The sequence below is a fragment of the Typopeltis vanoorti genome, chromosome 21, assembly GCF_054136105.1.
Source record: "Typopeltis vanoorti isolate ZY-2024b chromosome 21, IOZ_Tvanoo_1.0, whole genome shotgun sequence".
NCBI lineage: Eukaryota > Metazoa > Arthropoda > Arachnida > Uropygi > Thelyphonidae > Typopeltis > Typopeltis vanoorti.
The window spans coordinates 64,975,263-64,998,664 of NC_143569.1; the positions used below are offsets into that span (position 1 = coordinate 64,975,263).

At 35.2% G+C, this 23,402-nt stretch overlaps 1 protein-coding gene across 1 annotated transcript in view; it reads right to left on the reverse strand.

Annotated features, from left to right (window-relative positions):
- The window catches only part of LOC150094926 (motile sperm domain-containing protein 1-like), a 94,621-nt gene that overhangs the window by 22,940 nt on the left and 48,279 nt on the right, over nt 1–23,402 (reverse strand). The window contains exons 4-5 of the mRNA XM_090411101.1: nt 14,711–14,952; nt 6,739–6,894 (exon numbers count right to left, since the gene is read on the reverse strand). Coding sequence (XP_090267227.1) covers nt 6,739–6,894; nt 14,711–14,952 — 398 coding nt within the window. The remainder of the gene's footprint in view (nt 1–6,738; nt 6,895–14,710; nt 14,953–23,402) is intronic.

Below are 23,402 nucleotides of genomic sequence, written 5' to 3' on the forward strand. Positions count from 1 at the left end.
TTGTATTTAGTGTTGAATGCTATGGCTACTCCTTCCTTCCCTGAATTGTCATTGCCTGAATATAACATTTTGTGTTTATTGCTCAGAAAGATCACCAGTTTTTGTCTTTGTTGTCTCGGTCACCCCAATTATGTCAATCAGGTACTTATCCAATTCCTCGGCTATCTCCATTTCTTTGTTATTCAGGCTTCTTTGTTGATAATACCGATCTTGAATTCTGGTGATGTTGAGTTGGGGTGTGTTTTAGGATTTGTTCCAAATAAACTTGGAGGATATTAAATGGGTGACTAATTAACAAAACAATGAATGGGTAGCAGTGAAATCTCACAAGAAGAATGAAGCCAAATTTAGTGAGTTGCAAGATAACTTCATTAAGTGGCATATGACAAAAGAAACTTTAGATCAAAGAATATTAGATCTGATTATAGTGTTAGAGGGAGTTTCCAGTAAAAGATGCGACTGTTCTGCCTTGAATTGGTGATGGTGATCATGCTGCACAACAAAGCAGAAATTTATGACTAAGCAGAGTACCAGGTTCTATCTCAGGGTTTCAGTTGTTGGATGGGAAGAATATCACGAGTGCATGGGAGGTATCAAAAAAATACCTCAGTGATACAATATTTGAATATGGCTCTATATAATAAAGTCAACATAAAGAAAATGAATGCAAAAGTTTGCTGCAAATGTAGTATGTGGGTGACAGATGCAGAAGAGATTGTTCAATTAATGAGTATTTTTCTGGTGTGTGCAAAATTGAGCTTAATGCTACCTCTTCAGTACATGAAGAAACTCAGGTGTACTGGAGCTGTAGCATAAACTGAAGAAGAATAAGAATGAACCGACTATGCCTTTGATTGGACTGTATAATTTGAGTCTAGTCTCAGAACAGGGAAGTATGGAAGTTACACAGAAGTAGAAAAAATGTATGATAACTCCATTATACAGGAGGGGTGCAAAGATTGAAGTGTAACTATCACTCCAAAGATGCTGAGGTAACAATTTTGGAAAAGTTGGTAAGAGCTCACAATAGATTTATATTTTGCAAAGAACAGTATGGGTTTACTAAGAAAAGGTTACATTTCACCAACTTACTAAATTTTATAATACTGATATGGTTAAGTTACACCATGACACTCTTGGACTGAAAAGATTTTTGACAACAGACATCACAGAAGGCTGCTGATGAGTTTTGCATAAGGAGATAGCTGACTGATATCAAAGTGCCGTACCACAGGGATCAGTCATTGGTCCATTGTTATTCAATTAATGACACGGAGAAGGATTTCATGGGTGACATTACTGTTTGCTGCTGCTGATGTAAAAATATGCAGGATAATCAAGGAATGTGATGGGCATGCAGTACTCACAGCATTGCCTTGAATAAGCTGGAACTGTATGCATGTGAAAATAATGCCAGTGTTTTCACATGCATACAGTTAATAATTTTACATTTATTAACATTCAATGTTAATAAATGTAAAATTATGCACAAAACTTTGAAGATCCACTGCAAAAACTTGAAAACATTGATTCAGCCAGAAAGGCATATGGTGAGGTGTCTGTAAAGATAGAAAAATCAGTACTCCATGCTGGACTCAGGAAGTTAAAGAACTAGTCAAGGAAAAGAAAGCATATTATAAGTTCCTGGCAAGTTGGTCAGCTCATGCTCTTAGAGAATACAGAGAAAAATGCAAGAAAGCACTTAAAACTAGCTAAACAAGTCATGGGAAGACACATGGAAGGTAAATTAAATAAGCATTTGACCAGAAATACATAAATATGGAGATATAAAAGTTTTAAAATGGCTGCACTACATAATTCAGAAGGCCTGGTTACAGGGTCAAATTCCAGAGGAGTAGAACTTTCATAGTATCCATCTATAAAAAGAGAAATAAAACAGAATCTGAGGATTAGAGGGGCATTTCTTTGAGTGTTACTGGTAAGATGTATACTAGTAAACTTGAGAAATGGTAAGAAAAATTGTGGAAGGGAAGTTTGGCGAAGAACAATCTGGATTCAGGCCAAACAAAGGTTGTCAGGATTAGATTTTCCCTTTAAGACATAGTTAAGAAATCTTGAGAATATAACAAAGATTAGTATTTCACTTTTGTAGATCTGGAAAAGGCATAAGAGAAGGTGCCAAGAGGAAAGCTCTTTAAAATGCTGCAATTATATGATGTAAATGAGACATTATTATGCATAAGTCAGGGTATGACTGTAATGGAATAAAGAAGAAAGGAAGGAACAACATGATTGAGATATTTCAGCTGATGAAAGGCATTTACCAGATGAACACTGGTTAATTTTTTCATATGGTCAAACAAGGGGAAGAAACAAGAATAAGAGTTATTGTTATTTGGGATCATAACTAAAGCAAATAAGGCTACGAGGCCAACATGTTATATATCTGGTAATTGAATGCATTTGTTTTGGTCTGTCTGCCTGTTTGATGGATGAAAAATCTGAGTTTGTAAGAGTCAGCCCCTCCATATAGTTATTCACTGAGCTACCAGATATATTTAGACACTGTTTATTATGAGTTATTTATATCATCATCATCAAATTCCTGCCATGTACCCACAAGGGGTGTACAGGATATGATAGTACTACATGAAAAAATTACATCATTATTAATTTCCTATCTACAATTTTCCTCCAAATCAGTCTGTTACTTGTCAAGACTCCAACATTATCAGATCTTATATTTCTATCGTCTAAAGCACTTTGTACAGTATCAATCCACCTATATCTTGGTCTTCCTCTAGGTCGTTTTGCTGCCAACCTGGCAGAGAACACTTGTTTTGCTAATCTTTCCTCGCCCATTCTGTTTAAGTGACCATACCACCTGAGATTAGCTCTGCTAACACATTCCTGGATGCGGACAATGTCAAGTTCTTTCCTAATATCCTCGTTTTTAATATGATATTGCCATTGATGCCATCTGTTCACGCCTATAATCTTTCTCAGGACTCTCATATCTGTGGTCTCTAGTCTTTGGTCAAGTGTTTTACTTCTGACCCAGCTCTCAGATCCATAAGTTAAAACTGGTTTGAACACTGTCTTGTACACAGCTAATTTAGTGTTCCGACTAATTTCTCTCTTATTCCGTAACAGACTGATTTGGAGGAAAATTGTAGATAGGAAATTAATAATGATGTAATTTTTTCATGTAGTACTATCATATCCTGTACACCCCTTGTGGGTACATGGCAGGAATTTGATGATGATGATATAAATAACTCATATTTCAGAAACAAATCTTTTTTCCTCTCCTCATAAGTTTTTTAATTATGCATGTCTATAGTTTATAGGGCTCACATGTTATTCACTCCACCCAGCAAATTGTAGGATGCACACATATCACAAATGTAAATTATTAATAATTCATTAATACTGGTTCTTTCTCTCCCTTATTTTTGCCATCCACATGTCTTGTTAATGATGATTCACATACTTATACCTTTTAGTAATTTAAATATATGAACCGAATATCACAATCTCCTTAATTGTTGTTTTCTAATATATCCCAAAATGAACACATTTGCCCCCTCCCCATTTATGGGAATTTGGTTGGTTGTAATCGAATAACATGTCATGATATGTGTTGCATGCAAACATGAAATTGTGGAGGGGTGCTGTGCTTTCTCTCACCTCACCAGAAGGTAAAGGTGGCAGTGAGACTTCCAACTGCTCTAACCTGAGCGTCTTAAGGAGTTCTGTGAAGTGATACAATCAAATGGCATATTAAGCAGGAACTGCAGCTTCATAACAGCATCCTCTATTTGCATGTTTTGTTCTTCCAAGTGAAGAACTGTGTGAACATCAAAACCTGTAGAGATCTGTGATATGGGGGGGAATTTTTAATTATAAGATGTCATTAAAGATGTTGATGAAGAGAAAAGTGATGTTAAACTGAATATGTTTAAAATTAAATTTTAAACATATTCAGACCTAAAATAGGTAGAATTTTTTGTAAGAAAAGCTATGGGCAATGATGGAGTTCATGATTTTGTTAAACAAAATGGCAAATTGGAAGAAGGTGGAATCAGTTGCATACTGTGAGTTGGAGTTATTTGCTTTATGAAATTTTGGTATCTAATGATTAACAGAAGTTAGAATGTTTTAGACTATGATTCCACCAACTGGTGCAGCCTCTAATCAAGATATTCATTTTTATTCACTGGTATTAAGGGCTACAGTCGCATTATCTTTATCTGTTCTTGTACCAACTTTATCCTTAAAAAAAAAAAAAAAAATCTTTTAAATGTTTCACCTACCATATAAGATTATAAACCTATGCTACATTAGTAGCATAGGTGGGCTAAGAATTTTTTTAAAAACCTTTACTTTTTTTTTGGATTTATTTATTCACACATAATTCAGAAATGCTGCTCTAGAGCCCAAATACGAAATTTTAAGTCAATTTAGGCAATTGCGAGATGTTGGTCTCCCACCAGACAACGAAATTCGTCTACTACCTAAAGACAATCACAGACATCAGCCTGTGGCAGGATTCGAATTCACAGCCTGTTGGTTGGAGAATGGGTATGATAACTACTCAGTCAACCAGAAATGATAGCTTCTGAATGCAAAGCTCATGTTATAATGTTAGATACGATGATGGTGATATCTACAGACAAGTTGCAGATCTCACATTCTGTACAAAATATAATGTTGATATTTTACCAGATGCTACTACAAAGTTGTGGCTAATGCCAAGGGTATGAACAGCTGCTTCATTTAATTCATTCTAATGTGCACTCCATCTTCCTTTCATGTTAGGATCAATGGCCTGTCACAGCCAAATAACTTGGGTTCTCAGAAAGCTTATCACTACTTATGATAAAACTGTTAATGTTATCAGCAGTCTGTATATTTGTGTTGTTCATATCAATTTGTAAGATGAAAAACTGAAGTTTCGAGGAAACATCCAGCCACTTCTGTATGAGTAGCTAAACAACTCAACTTCGCTTGAAAAGTCCTGATAAAGATTCTTTGCATCCTAAATGAGATTGAAACTCTGGTTTTTCTAATTAAAGAGCAACGGCAAAACTAACTGAGCAACAGTGGCTCTCTTTATTCCATTAAACCATAAAATTATATATAGTTGACCCTTGAATGATGTGGGGGTTAGGGGCACGTACCCACAGCACAGTCGAAAATCCACGTATAACTTTTCACTCCCCAAAAACTTAACTACTAATAGCCTACTGTTGACCGGAAGCCATACCGATAACACAAACAATGGATTAACACATTTTGTATATTATGCGTACTATATACTGTATTCTTACAATAAAGTAAGCTAGAGAATAGAAAAGAAAATGTTATTAAGAAAATCATAAGAAAAAGAAAATACATTTACAGTACTGTATTTATCGATACCATAAATTATGTGATCTGTTTACAAGATGAATCATCTGTCTGTCAATACCTACATCAATATTGCCTTATGATACAAAACACCACAGATGTTATACATATTACTAACACCAGACATCAAAAATGAAAAGATAATGTGAAAAAGAAATTATTCACAAGTATAATGATTCATGCATTGATAACTAAGAAGCAGCAATGATTGTTTTATGGTAGCCTATTGTAATCGATACTATTATTTCACAGTAGCCTAGCATATGAACTAATGAATGAATAGTTATAAAATTTTATAAATAATTGCAACTACACAACAACAATAACAAGTGTTTATTGTATGAAAGTTTTGATAAATTTTAAACTTTTATAATAATAGGTCTTATTTTCTGGGAAAATTCCCATGTTACTCCCATAAGCAAATATTTTTATGGCTATTTATGGAGGGGTCAAGAATAATAATAATAATTTAGTCTATTTTTGTTTAGGAATGCCCCTTTTATAAGGTCAGTGGCTTTTTACTCAAATTTTAGAGCATTACTGATATTTTATATAGACTATATGAAGCATATATAGGAGGAATAATTCGGACATACCTTTGTAGATATGCCCCCCCCCCACCCCATCAATCATACTTCCTTCCTTTAACAGCAGATGAATGTATATCAGCACATGCTGGGATGCCACTGTATAAGAAGATAGCCAGCAATATCCTACAAAAGGTATGTCCATATTATTCCTCCTATACATTTTTCATATATCTGTCAATATGAAATATCAGTAATGTCCTAAAATTTGAGTAAAAAAGCTAATGACATTATAAAAGAGGCACTCCTAAACAAAAATAAGCTAGATAGCCATAAAAATAGTTTTTATAATAGATTTGTGTATATTTTATGGTAGATGATAAAATAGACTAGTATCTACATGTTTTGTACATTCCTGCCACATTTAACTTTTTCTTAATTTTTTCAATATTTCTAGGCTACACGGCTCGTTCATAAGTTTTTTCAAATTGCCGCAAATCTCCAAAAAATTTTCCAATATCTCTCTGAAGAAATTTATATTGAAAAAAATCCATGTATAAGTGGACCCATGCAGTTCAAACCCATGTTGTTCAAGGGTCAACATAACTAATTTTAATACATTTAATGTACCAAGTACCCTATATGTGGCATTACAAAGAATCTGATCAGAATAATGCCAAATATTGCAAGCCTTAGATAAGAGAGGATGTTTCCTCCCACCTTCAATTTTATTCTTGAATACTTTTGAAGGGATTTTTTTTTTAAAGGCATCATTTAATAAATCAGCAACTGAATGAGTAAACTTTTAAAAGAAAATATTATTAGAATTAGTACTTACCAAGGATGTACGCAATAACTAATTTTGCAGCAACAGATATATGAAGATATGGAGGGAGATATCCTGGTGGGTCTCCCTGGGTTGGGAAACCAAGCAAAGAAATGCCCACTATCGCACATATAATTGCAACCACGCTTGGCGGAGACTTTGTTTTAACTAAAAGAAAATAATGACAAGTATCTATATAATAATGTATATAAAGGAAATCTGTAATACAGAATTCTTTAAAACTGGTTATTTGGATTAAAATGAGAATAATTGTAATTAGTTTTTCATTTGTTCAGCAACAAAGCATTAACGCTGTGATACAAGACACCATATCAAATGATATTTGCTAGCATGCTATCAAAAAAATAAAATAAAATTCATTCTATTTTTTATTTTATTCATTTCCAAGCTAAACTTGTCTTTGAAAAGAAGAAAATCTTGGCAAAAAGTCACAAAAAAATTAAATCCCAATATAACATTATGCTCTGGGACTCAGTTTCAATTGCTCATACTAGAATAGTTCCTGCCAGAAGCACTCAACATCCAATATTAGCCTCTACACTCTTCATTATCAACAAAATCTCATCCTGTTTACCATCCACAAAAAGATAGCCAGTCCCCCCCTCCCTGATGTTCATCATCAAATTCCTGCATTTACACTCAAAGGGTGTACAGGATATGATAGTACTACATGAAAAATTTACATCATTACTAACTTCCTACCTACAATTTTCTGCCAAATCAATCTGTTACCTGTCAAAGCTACAACATTGTCAGATCTTATATTTATATATCTATCTTCTAAGGCAATTTTTACCACATCAATAAACCTACATCTCAGTCTTTTTCCTGCCAACCTGGTAGAGAACACTTGTTTGGCTAATCTTTCCTTGTTCATTCTGTTTAAGTGACCATACCACATGAGATTAGCTCTCCTAATGCATTCCTGGATGCTGACAATGTCAAGTTCTTTCTTAATATTGTTGTTTTTTAATATGATATTGACATTGATGCCATCTGTTCACACCCCTAATCTTTCTCAGGACTCTCATATCTTACTGTCTCTAGTCTTTGGTCAAGTGTTTTATTTCTGACCCAGCTATCAGATCAATAAGTTAAAATTGGTTTGAACACTGTCTTGTATATAGCTAACTTAGTGATTTGACTAATTTCTCTCTTATGCCATACAAATTTATTCAGTTGAGTTCCTACCATACCAGCTTTGTTGATTCTGTTGCCTATTAATTTACCATCTTCAGTAAAAATCGTGCCTAAGTATCTGAAATGTTTTACTTGTTCTACAGGTTTCCGGTTCACAACACAGTTGACAATTTCAACAATTCTACCTATTTTCATTGTCTTTGTCTTTTTAATGCTGACCTTCATACCATATCTATTACAACAGTTATTCAATTTAGTCAGCGAATCTTGCAAACTTGTAGCGTATTTATTTAGAAGTATAACATCGTCTGCATAAAGCAAAGAGCTGACATTAACATCTCCAATTCTGATATCATGTTTAATGCCACTTTCCTTCATAATGTAATCCATATAGATAATGTACATCCTTGTCTGACACCAGATTTAACATTAAACCATCTCCCTGTACTTCAATTCTAACTGCTGACTTACAACTCAAATAAAGACTAAATATTGTTTGATATAATGATCCACTGACACCATACAATTTTAGCATTTTGAATAGCTTCTCTCATGGCACCTTATTATATGACTTTTTCAAGAGCTACAAAACTTAAATACAGATCTTTATTATATTCCCATGACTTTTCAACTTTTTATCCTAAAGTGAATATCTGATCTTGACAGCCTCTATTTGGCCTGAATCCAGCTTGTTCTTCACCAAGCTTTTCTTCCACAATTCTTCTCAACCGTTTCTCAAGTATACTTGCATAGATCTTGCCAGGAACACTCAGTAGGGAAATACCTCTGTAATTCTCATTCAGTTTTATTTCCCTTTTTTATATATGGGTACTATGAGAGCTCTACTCCAATCATCTGGAATTTGTCCTCCTCTCCTGGTCAGTGTTTTTTTTTTTTTTTTTTTTTTTTTATCACTGTGCTGACATCACTGCTAGTTTCATTTAGCAATTTTTTGAAGTAATTACTCCATATTTCAAGGATATCTTTTTCTCCAGTTTTCAAAGCACCTTTATGATCTCTAATTCTTTTTACTCCTTATCTTGCCACCTTCTTGATATTTATTTTCTATGTTCTTATCAAAGTCTTCCCATGACTTTTGTTTAGCTAGTTTTACACAACTTTTATTCGTTTTAAGAATTTCTTATATGTTCCTCTTTTCAATATGAAATTCAATTTTATCCTGCTTAAGACTAAATGGTGATCACTTCCAATTTCAAATCCTCTGTACACTCTGGTTTTCCTGCACCAGAGAGAAAACATCATTATCAACAATAACACAGTCAATGAGACTTTTCTTATTCCTTGCCTCTTCTCACCATGTGAATTTGCACACATTTTTATGTTGGACCATTGTGTTAGTAATAACCAGTCCATGTCCTGAGCAGAAATCCAACAAGTATTTGCCATTATTATTAGCTATGTTCTTTTCTCCAAATTTTCCCAAAATATTTTTGTATGTCTGACAATCATTTCCTACTCTGCTATTTAGATCCCTGACAAGGACCAACTTTTCACTGTGTTAGTTGCTTTCTCTAAAGCTTCAAAAAATTCATCCACTTCTACCTTAGGAGAACCTTCTGTGGGACCATAGGCACAAGTTAGTCTCATAGTTCCCCATTCTGATATTTGCCCACACCACTCTATTTGAAATTGCCTGCCAGTCAAGAAGATTAGCCTCATATTTAAGGGGTTGAATACTATGGCTACTCCTTTTCCTTGATTGTCATTGCCTGAATATAACATTTTGTATTTATTGCTCAGAAAGAGCTCACCAGTTTTGGTCTTTTTTGTTTCAGTCACCCCTATTATCGATCTGGTACTTACCTAATTCCTCAGTTAACTCCATTTGTTTGCCATTCAGGCTTCTTATGTTGATAGTACCAATCTTCAATTCTGGTGATCATAATAGGAGTGACAAACAAAAAAAAAAACCAAAACTGGAGCTCTTTCTGAGCAATAAATACAAAATGTTATATTCAGGAAATGACAATCAAGGAAAAGAAGGCATAGCCATTGTATTCAACACTAAATACGAGGATAATCTTCTTGAATGGCAGGCAGTCTCAAGTAGAGTGATGTGGGTAAATATCAGAATGGGGAACTGGACAACGAGACTTATTTGTGCCTATGGTCCCACAGAAGGTTCTACGAGAGTAGAAGTGAAGGAATTTTTTTAGGATTTAGAGAAAGCATCTGACACAATGAAAAAGGAAAAGTTGGTCCTTGTTGGGGATCTAAATAGCAGAGTAGGAAATGATCGTCAGACATACAAAAATATACTGGGAAAATTTGAAGAAAAGAGCAAAGCTAATAATAATGGCAAATATTTGTTGGATTTCTGCTCAGGACATGGACTGGTTATTACTAACACCATATTCCAACATAAAAATGTGCGCAAATTCATGTGGAGAGAAGAGGCAAGAAATAAGAAAAGTCTTATTGACTATGTTATTGTTGATAGATGTTTTCTCCCTTCTGCAGGACACCAGAGTGTACAGAGGATTTGAAATTGGAAGTGATCACTATTTAGTTTTGAGCAGGATAAAATTGAATTTCATATTGAAAATAATAACATGTAAGAAAGTTCTAAAGCGAATAAAAGTTGAGAAGCTCTCAGATGTGAACTGTAGACTTAAATACACAAAGGTTATTGAAGAAAAAATGAAAGAGTGAGAACAGGAACCAAACATTAGAGATTCAGTGACAAGCCTTGATTGATTTAGCCAGAGAGGCATGTTGTGAGGTTGTCTGCAAGGATAGAAAAATCGGAACTCCCTGGTGGACACAGGAAATTAAAGAGGCAGTGAAGGAAAAGAAGAAAGCATAGCTAATAAAATAACAAAAGTTCCTGGCAAATAAGTCAGCTTGTGCTCTTAGAGAATACAGAGACAAATGTAAGAAAGCTAAACACTATGTAAAACTACCTAAACAAAAGTCATGGGAGGACTCTAGCAAGAACATAGAAAATAAATATCAAGAAGTGGCAAAATATTTTTGAGGTTGTTGAAGAAGCTTAGAAATAAAGGAAAGGGTACTATAAAAGGAGTTAGAGATGATAAAGGTGACATGAAAACAGGAGAAAAAGATATCCTTGAAGTAATTAAGAGCAATTACTTCGAGAAATTGCTAAATGAAACAAGCAGTGATAACACAGTGGTAAAAAACACTCAACAGGAATACAGTGAGGAATACATATCCATACTTGAAGTAGAAATGGGCATCAACGGCTTGAAATGTGGAAAGGCATCTGGAGTAGATGATATTCAACCAGAAATGCTGAAGTATGGTGGTATAAAAGTCTTACAGTGGCAGCACTAAATAGATCAGAAGGATTGGACAGAGGGACGAATTCCAGATGATTGGAATAGAGCTCTCATAGTACCCATATCTAAAAAAGGGAAATAAAACTGAATGTGAGAATTGCAGGAGGTATTTCCCTACCGAGTGTTCCTGGCAAGATCTATGCAAGTATACTTGAGAAACGGTTGAGAAGAATTGTGGAAGAAAAGCTTGGTGAAGAACAAGCTGGATTCAGGCCAAATAGAGGCTGTCAGGATCAGATCTTCACTTTATGAGAAATAGTGGAGAAATCATGGGAATATAACAAAAATCTCCATTTGAGTTTTGTAGATCTGGAAAATGCATATGATAAGGTGCCAAGAGAGAAGGTATTCAATACGCTACAATTATATGGTGTCAATGGGGCATTATAACTGCTGACTTACAACTCAAATAAAGACTAAGGTTAGAACTGTTGGAAGTACAGGAAGATGGTTTAATGTTAAATCTGGTGTGAGACAAGGATGTACCTTATCCCCTCTGTTATTATCTATATGGATCACATTATGAAGGAAAGTGGTATTAAACACGATTTCAAAATTGGAGATGTTAATGTCAGTTCTTTGCTTTATGCAGACGATGTTATACTTCTAAATAAATCTGCTACGATTCTGCAAGATTCCTTGACTAAATTGAATAACTGTTGTAACAGATATGGTATGAAGGTCAGCAATAAAAAGACAAAGACAATGAAAATAGGCAGAATCATTGAAAATGTCAACTGTGTTGTGAATGGAGAATTTACTTGTTGCCTGTGGAACAAGTAAAACATTTCAACTACTTAAGCACGATTTTTAGTGAAGATGGTAAATTAAATATGGAAATAGACAACAGAATCAATAAAGCTGGTATAGTAGGAAGTCAATTGAATAAATTTATACGGAATAAGCAAGAAATTAGTCAGAACACTAAATTAGCTATATATAAGACAGTGTTCAAACCAGTTTTAACTTATGGATCTGAGAGCTGGGTCAGAAGTAAAACACTTGACCAAAGACTAGAGACCACAGATATGAGAATCCTGAGAAAGATAAGAGGCGTGAACAGATGGCATCAATGGCAATATCATATTAAAAACGAGGATATTAGGGGAAAGAACTTGACACTGTCAGCATCCAGGAATGCATTAGCAGAGGTGGTATGGTCATTTAAACAGAATGGGTGAGGAAAGATTGGCAAAACAAGTGTTCTCTGATGGGTTGTCAGGAAAACGACCCAGAGGAAGACCAAGATATAGGTGGATTGATATGGTACAAAGTGCCTTAGACGACAGAAATATAAGGTCTGATAATACTGGAGTCTTGACAAGTAACAGACTGATCTGGAGGAAAATTGTAAATAGGAAGTTAGTAACGATGTAAATTTTTCATGTAGTACTATCATATCCTGTACACCCCCTTGAGGGTACATGGCAGGAATTTGATGATGATGATAAATGTAAAAGCTCTGATATGAAAAATTATTAAATTTTTGCACTTTTGCAAACAATTACATAAAATATCTAGGTTTATCACAACACTCATTTCCACTGTGTTTTCAATGATTGCTGTTGTTCTACCTTTTTGTTAGTAGCATTTCCTATGAATAATTTCTGCAATATGGAACAAATGACTGTGTTTATAACTAGGTTTTGTATAAGCTTATACTTAAAAAAATCATCAAATTCCTGACATGTACAGGATATGATAGTATTACATGAAATTTACATAATTACTAACTTCCTATCTACAATTTTCCTCCAAATCAGCCTGTTACCTGTCAAACTACAATATTATCAGGTCTTATGTTTCTGTCTTCTAAGGCACTTTTTACTGTATCAATCTACCTATAAATTTGGTCTTCCTCTAGGTCTTTTTCCTGCCAACCTGGTAGAGAATGCCTATTTTGCTAATCTTTCCTCTCCTGTTCTGTTTAACATCAACAATAACATAGTCAATGAGACTTTTCTTATTCCTTGTCTTTTCTCTCCGTGTGAATTTGTGCGCATTTTTATGTTGGACCATTGTGTTAGTAATAACCAGTCCATGTCCTGAACAGAAATCCAACAGGTACTTGCCGTTATTATTAGCTTTGCTCTTTTCACCAATTTTCCCAAAATATTTTTGTATGTCTGACAACCATTTCCTACTCTGCTATTTAAATCCCCAACAAATACCAACTTTTCCTTTTTCATTGTGTCAGCTGCTTTCTCTAAAGCCTCAAAAAATTCCTCCACTACTACCTTAGTAGAACCTTCTGTGGGACCATAGGCACAAATGTCTCATTGTTCATTCCCCATTTTGATATTTGCCCACATCACTCCACTTGATATGGCCTGCCATTCAAGAAGATTAGCCTTGTGTTTAGTGTTTTTAATACTATGGCTACTCTCTTTTCCTTGCTGCCTGAATATAACATTTTGTATTTACTGCTCAGAAGATCTCACCAATTTTTGGCTTTTTTGTTTCAGTCACCCCTATTATGTCAATCTGGAACTTATCCAATTTCTCAGCTAGCTCCATTTCTTTGCCAGTCAGGCTTCTTATGTTGATAGTAGCAATCTTCAATTCTGGTGATGTCAAGTTGAGATGTGTTTTAGGATTTGTTACAGTAGCTGGAGTTTTTTTGTTTGCCCTGGTTCCCTGGCAAATTCCTATTACTTAAACAGGGAGTTCTTAAGTAATAGGAATATAAGTAATTATTAAAAGAATAAAAAATAATGCTGAATCTAATATCCACTTTGCTTATGTAATTATAGGAATAGAAGTATTAAATTAATGCAATTCTGAAAAGAACTTTCTCTACTTAAAATGAAACAGCATAATAATAGATCCTCTAATGTGTTTTATTCATCAAAGGGAGTAATAGGAACTCACACTGAACTTTGTGAAATCAGTAGGCAGCTGGTCTCCACCCTTATTCGCTATCAACAGTTAAGTTCTTGGTTACCAATGGACCTGAGGGCCTTGAAGCAAGATTATGACATAATTTTTGCAATCTCCTGTTTCTAAATTCTAACTGGTACTGCTGCCTGAAACAGCATGATTAATAGCAGGATTAAACTCAAGTTTCAAGAGAAGAAAAAACCCAGTTTTTTTTACACCAAAGATCAAATAACTTGGAAAATGGCTTAAAGAAAGCCTAGAAAAAGTTCAAGTTGGCAACTAGAACTGAATTGCACAGCAAGTTTATTAAGAAGTCAATCAGTTTATTAATAAGCTGATTAACTTTAGCTCCACTGACATAAGTTTACTTTCGATTACAAAAATGTGTTTAAGACACTTTCTTTATTTAGCTTTTCATGCATATTCGACATTAAGATTTTTTTTTTAAATAATGAATATGTAATTATAGGAATGAAATTACCAATGATTAAATATAATCTACAATTTATTATTTATATAATGACACCACACCTGTCATTCATTATTATGTGTTATTTTTGCTAATACGGAGCAACAAATTATTTTTTGTCAAACAAGATGCATTCATTTCTATAACTCACCTTCTCGGGGATCATAAAGGGCATACTGTTCATTATGAATTGTTTGGGAACCATCAAAATACAGCTGCTGAAAGTGTTCTGTGTCAGCAGCAGCACCAGATGTTTCTGGTTTATTTGGCAAAAGTGTGGCATTTATGTCTTTTCTTCCAAGCACCTCTTTATGTCCATGTTCCTGTAGCTGTATTCTAAACTTATCAGGAACGCCATGGTTGCTTGGACTTATGCAATTGTGGCGAATAACACTAATGCAGAGGGAAAAAGATGGAAAAATTTATTTAGGCATTATGCATTAAAGATAAAACATATCTAGAAATTATATTAATGAATGTAATCAGATACTTTCAACATTTTCTTGAATAATATATTTCCACCCCCCCCCCCCATTTAGAGTTATCAGAATTTAAAATGCATTTTTGCATTTTCAATTAGAATTGTTATTGACATTGTGAGTGTACTAAGGGCTAGATAATCCAAAGCCCTACTCAAGAGACTGAACATCAAACTTTTCCAAGCCACATTAGGCCAAGGGTGGCAATCTCATATTAGGTGATGAAATTCCACTACTGTATAAAGATATTGATAAACATGTTACATTTTGTAATTTATCAATATGTAACATTAAACATGTTACATATTGATAAATTACAAAACATGTGGCAAAGCCTCATCCAGTTCCACCATCTTGTTAGTATACAAGCTATATACAAGTTAGTATACAAGACAATGATCTTTATTATTCTCTTTATTATAAGCCATTTGGCTTATAATAAAGAGAATAATAAAGATCATTAAGCAGTTCAACAATGTCATCCACATTGGTCTTTCAACCACTTGCACAACTGAACAAAGTTGCTTGTCCATAATCATTTCTCCTCTTACTGGCTACATAATGAAAACTCCTTGTAATTTTTCTTGGAATATAGTGATTTTTTTTTTAAAATTTAATTTCTTATTATATCAGATACTTACCTTACTTCAATTTTATTTCTTATGCATCCACCCTCCACCTCACTCTCTATACCTTTTCAATAGCATGTTTGGTGGAACAGGAGGAAGGAGCGAGGACAAGGGGCCATCTCTGGAAGTTATGAGCAAGAGAGTAAGGAGTGGTTTCTTTGCATGGAGGGTGGTTGAACCATAGAATACATTGCTTGATAGAGTAGTGAGAGCACAAAGAGTCAGTGGATTCAAGGAGTGATATGATACTGTGTTTTCTAGGGTGGGCCTCCCACAATGAGTCTTGCGACTCCATGGAGGCCTGAACAATAATAATAATAAATGCTTGATTTCAGTAGCATATAACTCATAACTATACATAAAGTACTTTCTTCTTCGGGACTCATACCTATTCATTCGTACATCAAGACTATGTGATCACTCCTGCCAGGGCACAAGAATGATCTGCTGATGCAATCAAGCAAAGCCATAATTTGATCCTAGTGTTCTCTACACCAAATAACAGTTAAGACATTTATTTCTAAATAATTCCAGAATTTCTTTATTACTCTATGCTGTTTTCTTTGTGCAATCTACACTACTATAGTTATCTGCTATGATATGATCCCAGTGGTATTAACAGAGCAAATAGAGGAACTCATAATACATGGTCCAATATCCCATGGCCATAGTCACATTAAGATACTGCAACTTTAAGCCTCTACTTCCACTACCTTTATTCCCACATTAGTCACTGTCACTGCAATCTCTCCACCTGGATGATATACATTCATAAAGTGATCACACTATAATTCAATCATTTCTTCTTACAACTCGCCTTTCTCTTTAATATACCCTTCACAACTTTCACCCCCACCTTTCAGCTATTGTTTAATGATGTTACTTATCTCACTTTCATCTGATTTATTCTCCTAACCTTTGGTGTATATAACAATGATACTCCTTCCTTCAAATATCCCTTGATCATCCACAATACATGGCCAACATCCTTCCCTTTCAGATTCCTATGCTATGGCCTTGCTTCAAGCTCTCATAAGCATGTCATAATAATCCACCATGTCAATACAGTAATGTACAGTTTATCTGACCTTCCAAACACCTCTCCAATTAACCGACCCTTGCAATGTCAACCGACTTCCAGCATACCACTATGTAACTGTACTTCAATTATTGGAGTTTTTCATCAGAATAACAAATTGCCTTCCTCATGCAGATGGATAAACAGATTACTGTATGTGGCTGGAGGTGGTGAAACAAAGGGAAGTTGACCTATGGAAGTCGAACAAAAGTAGTTAGCAGATGTAATAACCACATATTTTGCTCGGAGAATGGTGAAAATTAGCAGACCGGGTTGCCAGGTAGTTGATTTGTTGGGATTGATTTGTCAGTAAACGAGTTTAAAGGAAAGATATGTTAGGTACTGTATGAATAACGATTATTCATACAGTACCTAACATATCTTTGGTGTCCAAATAGTAATCTAACTTTTAAGTCACAGAAGATGCTATCACTACTATGAGAGGAAAGGATCTAAAGCATTGCTTTTAGGACTAGATTAAATTATTACTAAGATCAGTATACCATACTACTAATTTATCAAATTTCATTAGTATATTGAACTTGTTAGTAGTTGCCAGAAAAATTCAGATTTCAATCTTTCTCTCCTTAAACTTGCATTTACCACTATCCTTTTCTGGCATAAACAAAATCACATCCAGCTTTCTCAGCCTCCAAAAACTTGGTTGACATCTTTGTCTGCTCAAGACATTTTTTCCCTTGCTAGCTACTCCTAAACATGTACAAATTCCAAATCCACCTAAGTTAGAGACCAGTATTCTAACTTAGGTGGACGTGGAAATACCACTACTAGCCCAAAGATGTTCAAGTCTTCGGGATAGTAGTGGTTTACCAAATTATCTCCCTGAATATTCTTGATAATGTCAAGCAAAGGGTAGTTCATCATTTTTTCCAGAGGTACTTCCACAGGAATCATTCCACTTAACTGGTGTCCATCCATCAACCTTTGGATAAGCCTGTCATCACACAAGCAGCTAGTGCTTCTATTTACTGAAACAGGCTTCCTCATTAAGTAGTCACCAATGACCACATACAAGGTGTTCGGGATAAATTTGACAGTTTCGTAAGGAAAAAGAAAATCTTCTTTGTATCTATTAAATTTAATGAATTGACAAAAAAACATTACAGGCAGAGTTAATTACAATACTATCAACAAGATTTACTCAAAATAACCACCATTAGCATCGATCACAGCTTCAATTCTGCTTTGGAACCCCGAACAAGCTGATGCTACAGTCTCCCTGGGAAGGGCCGCAAAAACTGTTTTAATTTTATCCATTAACTGGGCTTTTGTATTACTGGAAGTGCGATTGGTGTCTTTTTCAACTGCGCCCCATACAAAATAATCCATGGGGTTAAGGTCTGGGGAGTTTGGAGGCCAAACATTTGGACTGGTGAAGTCGTAGAAATTTTCAGACAACCATTTTTGACTTTTCCCAGAGGTGGCAAGGGGCCGAATCCTGCTGCCATACATACGGCCTACCATTGGCTACCCTTGTTATCCAGGGCTTGACTACAGTTAGCAACTCCACGAACAAAGCCCGAATTCCAATGCCAGGGTTCTTCAACACCTGTTCCTGCAGATTTGCGAAGAATTCTGCTGTACGAACGCAATCAGATCGTCTGCTAGGGATCTTTCTTCTTGCTACATCCTCGTAGTCACCATTGCAAGTCTCTAGTTCATGCCTGATTGTTTTTACTGTATTCAGGGAGCATTGGGCAGCAGTCGTAATATCCTTATTTTGATGGCGGGCACGAATCATCATGATACAAGTTATTCTCTTCCATGATTCAGGTGGGTTCCAGCTATCCATCCTTTCTGACATCTTGTATATGAATGAAGAAGGGTCCAAACTTTTAAATGAAGAGAAGTGTGTGTTAATACATGTAACTTACGGAAAAATATAATTAATTATAAATATGTCAAATTTATCCCGAACACCCTGTATATATAAGAAGGATATTGATAGATTCCTTCTCTCCTAATTCCTATCACCCCCCCCCCACTCATTAGAACATATTCCAGATACATGAATACACTTTTCTTATAAGAACAGAGCTGTATGCTTTCCCAGCCTACTTCAAATAGTGGCACTATTTATTATGCAATAAAAAAGTTAAGCTTAGCAGCATTAGGTTTATCAGTCAAACATTATGGCATTGTTGCTGTTGGTTGCATTTTTGAAGAAAAACTTTCATCCAGGATGATTAATTAGAAAATGGTTTATCTGACTGTTAGGATTAAAAATATATACTAAGGAAGAAGAAGAAACTGATTAGTTTCACCACAGATTGCTTGTTTCCTCTGGGTGAAAAATATAAATGTATGACTGACATATACAAAATATAGATTACAAGACAAGAGAAGCTGTCAGGAATCATAATATAAACAATCTTCCAATGAATATCTTTTGAACTGAGAGAGAGAGAGAGACAGAATAGAACACTGGATTACCATTCTTTATTCAACTGAGCAACAAAAACATTAGTCAACCATCATTTGGTCGACTAATGTTAATTAATTCCAAATATTAAAATTGTTCCACCTTCTGTATTTCAAGGTTCCTTCCCAATTTTTATACTTGTATCAGTTAACATATTAAAACTTGCATAAAAAAGTGTACAAGCACAAATTCAGCTCGTAATTACCTTCTATAAGATAAAAGAAACAAATTATACAGCACATTTACATAAGACTAGCATGCCTCACACAAAAGCTGCATCAGAAAGTTCAAAGAAGAATCTGAAGTGATTCATTTACCTATATAGTGCGATGAAGCTTAATACAAAATCACATGTAATGGAGTATTGAGCTCAATTAGCAGGACTAAAATATGAAATGCATTACATCAACAAAATCAATGATTCATACAAATGACATACTTAATATGAAAGCTATGATGTAATACAAAATTTGTAACAGATTTTGTATTATTATTATTATTATTTAGGCCTCCAAGGAGTCAAAAGACTCATCGTAGGGGTCCCTCCTAGGAAAGAAAGTCTATCATACCACTCCTTAAACTCATTGATCGTTCTCGCTCTCACCACTTTATCAGGCAATGAATTCCATGGTTCAACCACCCTCCACAAAAAGAAACCACTCCTCACCCTCTTGCTCACAGTTTCCTTTCGTAATTTCCAAGGATAGCCCCTTGTCATCACTCCTTCGCGCTGTTCAAGCGAAAGAACTTCCTAGTGTCAACCCTGTAACCACCTCTCAACAGTTTAAAAGTCTCAATCATATCACCTCTCCTTCTATTCACCAAACTCTGCAGTCCACATTCCCTCAGCCGATCCTCATAACTAACATTGTACAGTCCTGAAACCATCTTTGTACCCTTTCCACAGTTAATTTATCCTCTTCAAATCCTGAGGGCCAAATTTGAGAACAGTAGTCTAAGTATGGTTTGATCAGGGTCTTATACAATGGAATAATAACTCTTTTATCGCTGCAGGTCAGAGTCCTTCTCAGTATTGCAGCAATCCTCTGTGCTACCTTCACCACCTTTGTAATATGTCCCCTGAATTTCAGGTTTCTATCGATCATCAACCCCAGATCTCCTGTCTTCCCTACTTCCTCAAGTATAGCTCCTCCAATAGAGTATGCAGCATCCCATTCATTTGCCCATCTGTCTACCTTATTCAAATCCTCTTGCAGGGCTACACATCTGCACTATTACTAATAATCCTTCCATTTGGCATTTGGATGAAAGAGATTCCTTTAACATATTAAGGTAGGTGTGTGTGTGAATCCTGGAGAATCATGCCAGATTATGAAACCAGTAGACTGAAATAAAACCAAAAAGTAATGTGGTTATTTATAGAGTATAGAACATATAAAAACCAGAAGAGTCTACAGTCAGTGTACAACCTTATACTAATGGACAATCTGTAATTTCCTTCAATTCTAACTGCTGACTTACAAGAAGTATAAATGTATTGCCTCACACTGTATTGATCTGTGTAAGGATCCACTTTTAGCATTTCGAATAATTCTGTAATTTTTTTTTATAAATACTCTTTGCATAAGACAGGATGCAAGAGCTATCAGAAAATAAATGCTGAATGTGGCCTAGGATGAAGAGCAAAGTAATCTCTTGACATTCCTCATGAAAAGTTAGTGGTTCAGTCATCTACCTAAGTAATCCTTGGGGATTACTTCCGGACGTCGACTGCTCCAAGTTCACTGAATCAGCAGTTCAACCATAAAAGATGTATAAAATGCTATGCATATCTCTTCCAGGTCTAGTTTCCAGTGATGAAACCTCAATAAAGATCAAACTAGTCTAGGTAGAAAAGGATGTGTGCTTTGCATTATGGGATACATACTAAGGCAAGTGATATGAAGTTATTAAGCCTCTATATACAAGTAGCTCAGATGTCAACGAGGAAAAAAAAGACAGCGTGACAGCTCAGTGTTATTAAAAATGGAACGCTACACGAAAGAACAACGTATTTTCATGGTTGAGCAATATTTTAAAAATAATGAAGTTTTGGCAGCTACAGTTCGCAATTTTCGTACAAAATATGATCAGAATAGTGATTTAACTTCAACTGTGAAAAGATTAATTAAAAAATTCAAGGAAACTGGATCAATTAGTGATCTTATACACTCTGGCCTTCGAAGTATACTAGAAGTTTACTAAAAGAACTTTACTCTCACGAACTGCTTTGAATGCATTCAAAGCAGTTCGTGAGAGTGTTGCTGAGAGTCCAACACCAATTCGGCACCGTGGTCTTGAATTGGGCATTTCGAGAAGCTCTCTACAGCGTATTCTCACGAAAGATTTGCATCTTTATGCTTACAAAGTTCAACTGACTCAAGAACTGAAGCCTATTGACCACACACAGCGAAGAGAGTTCGTTGAATGGATTATGGAACAACAAGTGGATACTTATTTTTAGAACAAAATCATCTTCAACGATGAGGCTCATTTTCATCTTGATGGCTTCGTTAATTGACAAAATTGTCGCATTTGAGGTTCAGAAAATCCACGAGTGATTGTTGAGAAACAAATGCATCCACAACGTGTCACTGTTTGGTGCGGATTTTGGGCTGAAGGCATCATCGGTCCATTCTTCCTCGAAAATGCAGCTGGTAAGGCAATAACAGTTAATGGTGCTCGCTATCGCAACATGATAATCCAGTTTTTTGTGCCTAAATTGCAAGATATGGATGTGGACAACATGTGGTTTCAACAAGACGGTGCCACATGCCATACAGCCTGAGAAGCAATTCAATTACTGCACGAGTCATTTCCTGTTTTGGTGATCAGAATTGGCCGCCCAGATCATGTGACTTAACGCCATTGGACATTTTTCTTTGGGGTTTTTTGAAGTCTAAGGTTTATGCCAACAAGCCCACGACCACCCACGCTTTGAAGGAGGAAATTGAGCGCTGTATCAACGAAATTCAAAAGAGTGCGTATGTGCCAGCAAAGCCGTGGAGGCCATTTACCCAATATGCTATTCCATGCATAACCCTATACTGTATACTTTATGAATCAATAAGAAATTACAATTTTTAATTAAAAACCTGTGTTTTCTATCAAAATTACTTCTTGCGTGAATTTTGGGACACCCTGTACTACATGATTACTAACTTCCTATCTACAATTTTCCTCCAAATCAGTCTGTTAAATATCAAGACTTCAATATTATCATCAGGTCTTATATTTCTGTCTTCTAAGGCACTTTTTACTATATCAATCCACCTATATCCTGGTCTTTTTCCTGCCAACCTGGCAGAAAACACTTGTTTTGCTAATCTTTCCTCTCCCATTCTGCTTAAGTGACCATATCACCTGAAATTAGCTTTGCTAATACATTCCTGTATGACAACAATATCAAGTTCTTTCCTAATATCCTCAACATCAATAGCAATATAATATGATATTGTCATTGATGCCATCTATTCATGCTCCTAATTTTTCTCAGGACTCTCATATCTGCAGTCTCTAGTCTTTGGTCAAGTACACACACACACACACATTAGAGGAGAAAGAACGATGCCAGACTGATTGCCTGGAATCATTCTTTAGGTGATGTTGCAATACTACCACTGGGCAAGAGAGTGGTTGAAGCAATAGCTGGACAAAGTTGTACCCAACAGCTTTTGCAAAAGACCAGAAGGCATGACTGCTACGGACACAGATAGCAAATGCTCTGTTAGCTATCTGCTAACAGAGCAGATAGCTAACCAGGCAGATACAATATTTATGTAAATATTGTAACTGCCTGGACAAAGCAATCTCAATATTATACATATTTAATTTCACCAAAACTACACTTAGCTAAAACAGTTATTTGTTTGCTCAAACTTAACTGCATATGTCAAAGTTCATGACATTTATAATGATTTAGAATGTTAGAATTTCAAGGTCTTCTGATCTTTTCACTTAATTTCATCTTATGAAGTTAACTGAGTAATAATGTATGTTTATGTTAGCTATCTCTCCATGATAGGCAGACCTGAGTATTCTGCAAAATTGCTTAAAAACACAAAAAAAACCACAGTAGATAAAGATAACTATACAAGTCACAAAATTATATTATAAATCTCTCTCTCTCTCTAATAACAGAGAAGTTTTATATTATCAAACTTTTATTAGTTTATCTGGAAAACAGCACTTTTAATGGAAGTTAATAACTATAA